General features: G+C 38.9%; 1 protein-coding gene across 2 annotated transcripts in view; it reads left to right on the top strand.

Annotated features, from left to right (window-relative positions):
• The window catches only part of Topaz1 (testis and ovary specific TOPAZ 1), a 75,608-nt gene that overhangs the window by 43,249 nt on the left and 20,314 nt on the right, over positions 1-12,045 (top strand). For both annotated transcript variants that reach the window (XM_042054804.1, XM_038324257.1), the window contains exons 14-17: positions 190-364; positions 1,187-1,287; positions 6,848-7,013; positions 7,512-7,676. In XM_042054804.1, the coding sequence (XP_041910738.1) occupies positions 190-364; positions 1,187-1,287; positions 6,848-7,013; positions 7,512-7,676 (607 nt within the window). The remainder of the gene's footprint in view (positions 1-189; positions 365-1,186; positions 1,288-6,847; positions 7,014-7,511; positions 7,677-12,045) is intronic.

Raw genomic sequence — 12,045 nt, forward strand, 5'->3', positions numbered from 1 at the left:
AGAGAACTTGAGTGTCAGTTTTCAGTTTCCAGACGGAGTCACACAGATTTCTGTATGCCTATCTGAGAGCATGTGCTTGAGAGATGATACAGTTTTTACTTTTTCCCCTCCTCCTCTTACCCTCCCTCCTTCCCTCCCTTTCTCCCTCCCTTCCTCTCTCCCTTCCTACCATTTTTAAAATTTCAATAGACTTGTAAAGAAAAAGGTGACTGGACCAAATTGGGAAACCTGTACATTAGCATAAAAATGGGCTGTGAAGAATTTGCAGATTTCCAGCGATTCTGTGCTTGTATTGCGGAAACGCTCACAAGAGATTATGAAGAAGAAAGGCCAGGTGTTCCTTTTTGTGAATTTGCTGAAACAGGTAAAATGTCACTGCTTTTATTTGAGGACAGCGTGATTCTTAACTGGAGGGCAATGCTTTCCTCAGGCAGAGGCTTAGCCAGTGCTGCACGTCCCAGACAGGCTGAAATCTGTAGATTTTCCCATCTACCTGTTAATGTACATCATAATCACAAGGGCAAGAGCTGGTTTTTAGTATCAAAGATTTCATAAAACATTAATGTATTTTCATTTAGGTTAATAAAATTATTGCAAGTGATATGGGAGCACCCAAATTTTTTATACCACTGATGTTTCTAGTATCTACAAATCAAAAAAATGCTGTATGGCATTTAAAAATGCATTCTCTTGAGGTGACGCCTCACTGTGCAGCCTGACCTGCCTTACAGTTGCGCGCTCTGCCCTGTCTCCCAAGTGGTGGGTTACAGAAGGAAGCAGCCACACGTGATTTGAGATGTTGTTGGTGCTGCTACCGTGGCCTCTAACAGGACGACAAGATAACTGTCCTAGGCTGTGCATGCAACCCACACGGTTTCAGTTTTTAAAAATTCTTTCAAAAAATACACACCTTTAATTTCTGCACTCAGGAGGCAGACACAAGAGGATCTCTGTTGACTTCAGTGCCAGCCTAGTCTACGTATTGAGTTTCAGGGCAGTTAGGGCTCTGTAGAGAGACTCTGTCTCAAAAGATGAAACAATAATAACAAAATCCCTCTATTATTTTGGGGGCTAGATTTAGTTTGTGAGACAGTTTGCCAACACCAGGTCTTTGAAGTGATTTCAGTAATTCTGAGTCATTTTAAGTGACTGTCTCTTTTCTTTTGATGTCTGCTTTATGTTTCAGTTAGCAAAGATCCACAGTTCAGTGAAGTGGATAAGACTTTGCTGGGAAGGATCGGAATAAGTGCTGTGTACTTCTATCACAGACTGCTGCTGTGGTCCAAGGTATTTTGTTGGTTTTATTTGGTGCAGAGAATCTTAGTTTGAAGATTAGGAACAGAATTCTTCAAATCAGAAATTTTCTAAGAATCACTTCAGGCACAACAGAATGGAACCTAGACTACTTACTGAATTTCTAGTTTCCACATTTGTTTCCAAATGCTGACAGGGGGTGATGGAACACCAACTGCTTTTTTAAAATGTAATTATAGACAATACTTCAGAGGCTGTGCTAGAATATATTTATTTAAAAGTTTTCAATTCATAATTTACTTTGATGACTCCATAGTTGTTTTCATAATCTTAAGGGAGCTCAAAGAATTCTTTTCTGTTTATTTATTCATTCATTTATTCATTTACTGAGACATAGTCTACCTCTGTAGTCCTGACTGGCCTGGAATTTGGTATGTAGACCAGGCTAGTCTTGAACTCAAAGATTTTTCTGCCTCTGCCTTCTGAGGGCTGGGGAAAAGGCATGTGCTCACATGCTCAACCTTAAAACACCTTTCTGGCCGGGCAGTGGTGGCGCATGCCTTTAATCCCAGCACTCGGGAGGCAGAGGCAGGCGGATCTCTGTAAGTTCAAGACCAGCCTGGTCTACAAGAGCTAGCTCCAGGACAGGCTCTAAAGCTGAAGAGAAACCCCGTCTCGAAAAACCAAAAAAAAACAAAAAACAAAAAACACCTTTCTGAAGATGAACCCAAGATGCTCATCATCATCAAAACTTACAAATCGCTCCCTTGAATACTCAGACGTCCTGTGCCACCCATGTCTAACTTTCTTGACTAAGTCCATTAAGCAGTTGGTCTGATGACTCAAGATCATGCTGTTCTGTATTATTTCACTTATTTATGTCTCTGTGTGTGTATGCATAGATGTGTACATATATGTATACTATGGCATGCATTTGCAATCAGAGGACAACTTATAGGAGGTTCTCCGCCTTCCATCGTGAAATCCCAGGGATTGAACTCAGGTCCTCGGGCTTGTGGGCAGAACCTTTACCCACGGAGCATCTCACCAGCCCTCAGAACTACACTGTATTTACACACTTTAGAATTGCCTGAAGTGATAAATTGAATTGTAGACTCACTGAAGTACAAATGGAGACCATGAAAATCCAATGTTAAGGGAAGAACTGAGGATGGAATTAACAAAAAGCAACAATTAAGTATGATCACTGTCAGCTTAACTGTTAAAGCTTTAGCTTTTGTTACTCTGGTCATTTCAGAATTGGATGTCTGTGCAATAACGTTTAAATAAGGTTCACTTGTATGTATACGACATTCATGGACTAAAATGAAATTTTGCACCCAGACTGGTTGAACAGAAAGTCTGTAGATTTCCAGATTAAAGCTCACTATGTGGCAGTATGGGTCCCTCTCTGCTGCAGAGTCTGGTGGAAGGCTTGGACATGAATAAGTGCCTGCACACTGGAGCAAAAGTCTCTCTTTGATAAGTGCAGATTTAGCTAAAACTTTAGACTATTCTGATTTATTTGGTTATTATATATTAGGTCCTTAAGACCTTGTCTCTCTTTGACAATGTGTAGATTTAGCTAAAACTTTAGACTACTCTGATTTATTTGGTTATTATTTCTTAGGTCCTTAGGACCTTGGTGAATTTTTCTATGTTTTTTATTGATTTTTATTGAGCTCTACATTTTTCTCTGCTTCAGTCCCTGCCTCTCCCCTCCTACATTCAACCCTCTCCTAAGAGCCCAATGCTCCCAATTTACTCAGGAGATCTTGTCTGTTTCCACTTCCCATGTAGATTAGATTTATGTATGTCTGCTTAGGGTCCTCATTGTTGTCAAGGTTCTCTGGAATTGTGGTCTGTGGACTGGTTTTCTTAACTTTATTATTAAAAACCACCTATGAGTGAGTACATGTGATAATGGTCTTTCTGTGTCTGGTTTACCTCATTCAAAATAATCTTTTCTAGCTCCATCAATTTGCCTGCAAAATTCAAGATGTCACTATTTCTTTCTGCTGTGTAGTACTCTACTGTGTAAATGTACCACATTTTCCTTATCCATTATTTGGTCAAGAGTCATTTAGGTTGTTTCCAGGTTCTGGCTATGTCAGAAAATGCTGCTATGAACATGGTTGAGCACATGTCCTTGTGGCACAATTGAGCATCCTTTGGATATATACCCAAAAGTAGTATTACTGGGTCTTTTTTTTTGAGGTTGAATATTTATTTAGGGGGTTATGAAGGAGAAGGGAGAAGGGGGGAAGCGGAGAAGTGGGGAGAGAGGCAGAAGCGAAGCTGCCTCTCCGAGAGGAAGATGGAAAAAGGCGTATTACTGGGTCTTAAGGAAGGTTGTTTCCTAATTTTCTGAGAAAACACCACACTGACATCCAAAGGGGCTGTACCAGCTTGCATTCCCCCCCCCCCCAGCAATGCAGGAGTGTTCCCTTTACCCTACAACCTAGCCAGTGAAAGTTTGTCATCAGTGTTTTTGGTCTTGGCCATTCTTACAGGTGTACGATGGAATCTCAGAGTTGTTTTGATTTGCATTTCTCTGATGACTAAGGATGTTCAACATTGCCTTAAGTGCCATTCAGCCATTTTAGATTCCTCTGTTGAGAGTTCTCTGTTTAGGTCTGTACTCTATTTTTTATTGGATTATTTGTTCTTTGGATGACTGATTTCTTGAGTTCTTTGTATATTTTGAAGATCAGCCCTCTGTCTGATGTGGGGTTAGTGAAGATCTTTTCCCATTCTGTAGGCTGTCATTTTGTCTAGTTGACCGTGTCCTTTGCTTTACAGAAGCTTCTCAGTTTCAGGAGGCCCCATTTATTAATTGTTTTTCTCAGTGTCTGTGCTGCTGGGGATATATTTTCAAAGTGGTCTCCTGCGCCAATGTGTTCAAGTGTACTTCCAACTTTCTCTTCTATATGGTACAGGGTGGCTGGCTTTATGTTGAGGTCCTTGATCCATTTGGACTTGAGTTTTGTGTATGGTGATAGATACGGGTCTGTTTTCATTCTTCCATATGTTGATATCCAGTTATGCCAGAATATGCTTTCTTTTTTTCCATTTGATAGTTTTTGCTTCTTCATCAAAAATTAGGTGTTCAATGATATGTGGATTAATATTCAGTCTTTAATTTGGTTCCTTTGGTCTCCCTATCGGTTTTTATGCCAATACCAGGCTGTTTTCAGTACTGTAGCTCTGCAGTAGAGTCTGAAGTCAGGGATTGTGATACCTCTAGAAGTTCTTTTATTGCACAGGATTGTTTTGGCTATCTTGGGTGTCCTTCTAGTATTTTTTTGTAGGGCTGGGTTTGTGGCTAGGTATTTATTAAATCCGGTTTTGTCATGGAATATCTTGTTTTGTCTTCTATGGTGATTGCAAGCTTTGCTGGGTATAGTAGTCTGGGCTTTCATTGTGGTCTCTTAGTGTCTGCATAGTGCTTGACCAGGACCTTCTGGCTTTCATTGTCTCCAATGAAAAGTCAGGTGCAATTCTGTCTACCTTTATATGTTACTTGGCCTTTTTCCTATTTTTTTTAATATTTTTAATATTTTTTAATATTCTTTCTTTACTCTGTATGTTTAGTGTTTTGGTTATTATGTGACAAGGGGACTTTTTTTTTTTTGATCCAGTCTATTTGGTGTTCTGTAAGCTTCTTGTATCTTCATAGGCACATATTTTTTTAGGTAGGGAAAGTTTTCTTCTATGATTTTGTTAAATTTTCTGTGCCTTTGAGTTGAACTTCTTCTCCTTCTATACCTATTATACTAAGATTTGACATTTTTATGGTGTTCCTTATTTCCTGCATATTTTGTGTTAAGCTTTTGTTAGATTTAATGTTTCCTTTAACTGATGAGTCTATTTCCTCTGTTGTATCTTCAGTGCTTGAAATTCTGTCTTCCATCTCTTGTATTCTGCTGTTCATGGTTGTGTTTGTGGTTCCTGATCGTTTTCTCATGATTTCTTTTTCTATAATTCCCTCACCTTGTGTTTGCTTTATTATTGCACTAGGGTTCTAAACTTGTGCTACCCACCCAACTTTTACATTGGTGCTGGGAATCAAAGCTCAAGGCCTGTGCTGCATGGCAAGCATTTACCAATTAAGCCATCTTCCCAGCCTTTCCTTTTATATAGAGAGCTGGGGATAACTGGGGCTTCACACGTGGAAAGCAAGCACTTTGCCATTGAGTTATACCTCTAACACCTTATCTTGTGCAGTTTTTAAAATATGTATAAGTATTTTTCTTGAGTGTATATATGTGTACCGTGTGCACACCTGGTGCTCTGGAGTCTAAAAGAGGACACCAGGCCCTTAGAACTGGAATTATAGGTGGTTATGAGTCACCATGTAGGTGCTGGAAACTGAACAGGTCTTCTGTAAGAGCAGCCAGTGCTCTCAGCCTCTAAGCCATCTCTCCAGCTGTTTGGTTTTTTTTTTATTTGTTTGTTTGTTTTTATATTTTAAAGAGCTATGAATGAAAACAATAGCCAAAAGAATTTCAGCCCCCAAAATGCAGCCTTCAAAGACAAAGTATTTACTGTTAGGTCACTGAAGAGAGAGTTCAGTGGTTGAGAACAGTGGCTCTTGCAGAAGACCCACGTTCAGTGCCTAGCATCCAAATTGGGTAGGTCACAACTTCCTGTGACTCCAGCTACACTGGTCCTGACACCCTCTCCTGGCTTCCTCAGACATCTGCATCCCTGTACACAAAGATAACTTAAAATGAAGTGAGCCTTTTTTTAAAAAGTATTTATTGGCTGGTAATGGTGGTGCACACCTTTAACCCCAGCAGGCAGGCGGATCTCTGTGAGTTCAAAGCCAGCCTGGTCTACAAAGTGAGTTTCAGGACAGCTAGAACTTTACACAAAGAAACCCTGTCTTGGGGGTGAAAGTTTTTCTTGTTGAGCTGCTGACAAGGAAAGTAGACTGGCTCCTTGTTTAAGATAATAACGCACACGCAAATTCTTATGTCTAAGTCAGAGACAGTCTTCATGTAGAATCTGTCATATAATTCATTTACTGAAATAAAAAAATAACTATTTCCAGCTAACAATTTTGGCTTCTCGTCACTAGCATCCCATCTAAATCTGGTGACAAATTATCTCCATTTTCACCCACTCTCTTAGATTTCAGGTTGGTAAACTGTAAAAGAAGTAAAATGTAATAATTTTTCATAGTAACAAATGGAACCCTTGGCCAAACAATGAAAATTTTGTTTTGTTTTGTTTTTGCTGAAATGGCATCTTGCTATAAAACCCAAACTAGCCTTAAAATATTTCTTGCCTCAGCTTCCTAAGTGCTGGGCTTACATGCATGAGACATGCTCAGGTCCACAACCCTAAGGAAGACACTTAGTGCGTATAATCAGGAGAAGGAGCGGGTGCGCGCTTGTAGGGGGGAGATGCTTCTTTCTGCCTTTGTGACCAAGCAGGAAAAGTTTAGGCAAATGTTCATTACAATTTGACAGCTGTCAGTCTAGCATAACACTTCAGTTGGTAACTGTCTTCTGTGTGTCAGCACTGCCCGCCTGTCCCTCCGATACTGTAAGTCAATGATGCTGAGTGTTGTTAATTTTCATTCCAGGGAAGGAAGGTCTTAGATACACTGTATGAGCTAAAAATACATTTTACAAGTTTAAAAGGACTCACAGGACCTGAGAAAGTAGCACCACGATGTCAAATTGTGAATGTTGCAGTGGAAATTTTTATCAAAAGTGGGAGCCTAGATGGTGCCATTTGGGTACTGAGGGGTAAGTTCTGAAATATGAATGCATAATGAGCAGTTACTCTCTTTGTAAACATTTTCTTTGTAATTACCTTAAGTTGATACCAAACTAGAGGTGATAGCTTGGTCTGAACTTCAGTGAATGTGGCTAGGAAGAGTCACTATGGTATAAAGTGATAGAAGAAAGTGGCTTTAACTCAGCCTTGGTTGACATAAGTTTGTTCTTGATGTAACCTAGTTGTGTTGGAAGCCCTGAGTCCTGAAATTATTACAATTCCATCCTATAGATTAAACAATATAATCAGATATGTTAATCATTTGAACTAGAACATACCAAATTAAACCCAGCTAGTGCAGCTTTAGAAGGCAGGTCCAGCCACTGTAGGAAATCATGACCGTGGCTTGACAGTCCCTGTGGTCACAGGTCTAGGCAAAAAGTTCCTTCAAACCAAGACACTTCCTTCCCAATTGTGATTATCCTGAGAAGGGTTATTTTCATGGTGTGTTTGTTTTTCTTCGGGAGAATCGGAATGGATAATCAATACACCAGTTTGGCCTTGTGATAGAATGGATGTGCTTAATCGTCATAATTTGCTCTGTACCATTGCACATGAAATCCTGGGCAAGAATCTTTACAGACAAACGTTTGAGGTTTTGCGAAATCTACCAGGCTTTCAGAATTCTCAAGGTATGTTTTTTAAAGTCTACTTTTATTATCTCAAAAAAAGATTTATGTTTATTTTATATGTGAGTGCCTGTGTGTGTGTGTGTGTGTCACATACATGTCTGGAAGAGTGCATTGGATCTGCCAGAACTTAGGTCACAGTCAGTTTGTACGCAGCATGATGTGGTGCTGGGAACTGAAACCAGGTCCTCTTAACTGCTGAGCCATCTCTCCAGCACAACCTTCATTGTTTGCCAGTCTGGTGCTTAGCAGCTGGTAAGAAGCTGTTGATTTACAAAAGAGCTCCACAATAGCCTGGAATGGAGTATAACAAAGGTTTATTTATTTGGGGATAAACTCACAGAAAGAGTAACAATCTGCAGTCCTCTGTGTGCACTGGAAACTGGAACAGAATCCAGCAGCCAAGAGGGCTGCACACACTTTGTCTGCATCTAAAGTACATAAGACCATGCCCAAAATGGGCTGGTATCTTAAAGGCTATTGGCTAAAGGAGTTCCCACAGCACCTCCCCGTTTGTCTAAATAAGAGAGTTCTAAGCCTAATACAAAACTATATATAAGAAGAACAAATATCAAGTATTATCCAGGGAAAAGAAGAGGCAAAAACATTTATAAAATTTAGAATTAAAACCAGCATAAACAGCATCAAACAAGAAACATATGTTAAATGTTTCAATAGTTATACTATCCTAAGAAGTTTAAGTCTTATATTAAAAATGGCTTGGCGTAGTCATGAGAGGAAAGTAACTATGACTATCTAGTCTTCAACCCCATCAAAGACCTGAGAAGGGAAATAATACTTGAGTGAACAGCAACTTCCAAAAGGTGAAGAAATGACAGAGACAGCTGACTAGCTGGGCAATCACCCAAAGTCTTATTGGCAACCTTGAGGCAATCAACTTTGGCGAAGGTCTAGAATATCTGACAGACCATTTTCAGAGTCAGGAAAATTTGCAAAACCATCTTACCCTGTCTTGGCAAGGTTTGGCAGTCTTTTTTCTTGTATCCTGCTTGTCCAGTCTGGATACTGGGTATTTTGTCAGTTGTCAAGGCATGGGCAGTTCCTTGCCTAAAGGTCAGTTTTGCCAAGAAGAAAACAATCTTCAAGTGGAGTGTCTTCGGTTCTCAACATTCTCTCTGAAATAGATCAGTGTTGGCAGAAACAGTTGTGTCTCACATCAACAGAACCCTAAGTTATATAAGTGCCATATTCTCCAGTTCTTTGAAGTGTTTGAAGATTACCTATCTATGTGGAATACAATCTCTATACAACTAAAAAACCTGATTAGTCTAAGTATGACAAACATGGATGACTATTGACCTATAATTCTTAATACCTATATAGCTTAAAGGCCAAGGCTTCATATTAAAAAATTAAACAATCTTTAAACAACTGTGCAGCAAATGAGGACAGGGACCTCAAAATGTAAACAATGTGTAAGTATCTTGAAATTTATAGTGTGTTATGAAAAAGATATCCTAAAATTGCATTAATATAAAAATATCTTAAGCAGAGGTAAAAGCAGACATGCATACAATATGACAAAATAACTTTGCATAGGTGCACAAATATTGTAAACAGAAATAGGAACATAGTCAATATAACAAATATAATTTGAATTTGTATTAATACACAAGAATCTATGCCAGTATAAATTATCTATACTAATAGCACATAAGTAATTACTCACTATTATTAGTGTGAGTAAGCTCACACTAATGTACCTATTATCCCATCACATCCATCCCCACCCTCCTTTTTTTTCAAGAGAGATCCCTGAGCCTACTTTGTTTCCACCCCCAACACTATATCACTTGTAATCCACCCCTAATAATGTCCCTAGCTCTAAGGACAGACAAACTTTGTTGAGAGAGGGGATGTCGTTTTCTAGAATTCCAGCTGTCATGGGGGCGATGTTGTTTCTGTGGGATCCTGTAAAAATTGACAAGATGAAATGACGGTTGACTTGTAAGACACCGTCTGGTGTAATTACAGATAGTCTCGGAGTAGTCAGTCGGGTTTTTTCACCATCTGGTACAATTTCAGACAGTCTCTGAGTAGTCAGTCAGGTTTTTCTGAAGTTCCTATTTGAAGTTCTGGCCAGAATGTTGTAAGAAGGTGCACCGTCTCAGCTAGCCAGGTTGGAATCACCTTGAGCAGCTTGTAACCCAAAACCAACCTTAAAGCAGTGCTATCAGCACCATGACTTCATATCAACCAGGTGGAATCGCTGTTGTGGGGCCCCATCTTCTTCCTGAAAACTTCAAAGATTACTGCAGGAAAATTTACTGTTCTTTGTGGAAAACTTAAACATTACTCAATGAAAGGTACCATAGAAACAAAAAGATCTTACCCTGCAGAGGATATTGGTATCATAAGTCAGATTTCTCTTTGCTTGGTGATTCTTTCTGGATAGTTTTCTTCTTTAGGCATCTAGACGTCCAAGGTCTCTTGACTTTTTGGATGGGTATTTTCCTGCAAAGACAAGAAAAGAACCCTGCCCCAACCCTTACGAGGTTTCCTCACAACCTGTACAGTTGTCACCTCTGTGGATGAGCCGACATTTCTCTTTATCCAAAGGTCTCTCCTTTTCAAACCAAATCTTTATTCATTTTGATGGTATCCATAGCTTTTCTTCTCCTGTGGAAACAAGAGTAAAACCCATTTCCCAAAGTAGCACATCTCCTGGTTTCCATTCTGAGGTAAACACATCCTTGAAATACACTATCTGATTTAATTCAGAAGTTTTTTTTTCTATTATCTGATGGCTCTCTGCTTCTGTTGTTCCTTTATCATTAGTATTAAGAAAAGTAAAAGTTAACAAAGCATTATGCAGTCTATTTCTGGGGCCTTTTTATTCTTCTGTTTGTTTAACATATGCTTTATAGTTGAATTTGATCTTTCTATAACTGCCTGCCCTGTAGGATTGTGTGGTGTACCTGTGATGTGCTTTATATTATAATAAGCAGAAAAGTTTCACTTTATTATAGACATATGCTGGACCATCGTCTGTGTTTACTTGTGCAGGAATACTCTACACAACTGGCCATAAATTCTATAACATGTGTGATTACTGAATTAGCCTTTTCTGAACTCAGAGCGGTTGCATATTGGAAACTTAAATAGGTATCAGTGGTGTGGGGGGTGTACATATTTTAATTTTCCAATTTCTTCAAAGTGGAACACTTTCATGTACCATGTTTCATTCCTTTGAGTACCCTTTGGGTTACTTCTTGCAGGTAGTGTTGTTTGGTTATATAAAGAACGAGTAGACCATCTCCTTATAATCTCCTTAGCTTGTTGCCATGTAATAGAAAAGTTCTTTTTAAACCTTTAATTGACATGGTGTTTTTTGTGAAATTCTGAGGCCTTCAGCAGATTTCCAATCAATATCAATTTCTGCATTACCTTGTGCTAGAGGACCTGGCAGGCAAATATGAGATCAGATTGTGTTGTGTATATGGAACAGGGCCTATTCCTGATTATATCTTGAACTTGAATAAATAATGAAGTCAAATCTGTATCATCTGACATAAATACAGCTGCTTCAATGTGCAAAACAACTCTTTCTGCATGTTGTGAATCAGTAACTATATTGAGAGGTTCTTTAAACTTAGTATGATAAGAATAGCATATAATACTGCCTTCTGGACAGAATTATAAGGGCTTTCTTCCACCTTACTTAAATTTCCTGTTTTGTAACCTGCCTTTCCTGATTTATTTGCATCAGTACAGAATGTATGGGCTCCAGTTATTGGTGTGTCCCTGTACAATGTGAAGAAAGATATAATTAGCTCTCTTTATAAGGTTAGTTCTGTCGTTTTGGGGATAGTTGTTAATTTTTTAAATTGATTTTTATTGAGCTCTACATTTTTTCTGCTTCCTTCCCTGTGTCTCCCATCACCTTAAACCCTCTCTCAAGGTAACCAAGTTCCCAATTTACTCATGAGATCTTGTATTTTTCTACTTCCCATGTAGATTAAATCTATGTATGTATGTTTCTCTTAGGGTCCTCATTTGTTGTCTAGGTTCTCTGGGATTGTAATTTGTGGACTGGTTTTCTTTCCTTTATGTTTAAAAACCACCTATGAGTGAGTACATGTGATAGTTGTCTTTCTGAGTCTGGGTTACCTCACTCAAAATAATCTTTTCTAGCTCCATCAATTTGCCTGCAAAATTCAAGATGTCACTGTATCTTTCTGCTGTGTAGTACTCTACTGTGTAAATGTACCACATTTTCCTTATCCATTATTTGGTCAAGGGTCATTTAGGTTGTTTCCAGGTTCTGGCTATGACAGACAAAGCTGCTATAAACATGGTTGAGCACATGTCCTTGTGGCACAATTGAGCATCCTTTGGATATATACCCAAA

This window comes from Arvicola amphibius, chromosome 3, assembly GCF_903992535.2.
Source record: "Arvicola amphibius chromosome 3, mArvAmp1.2, whole genome shotgun sequence".
Classification (NCBI taxonomy): Eukaryota; Metazoa; Chordata; class Mammalia; order Rodentia; family Cricetidae; genus Arvicola; species Arvicola amphibius.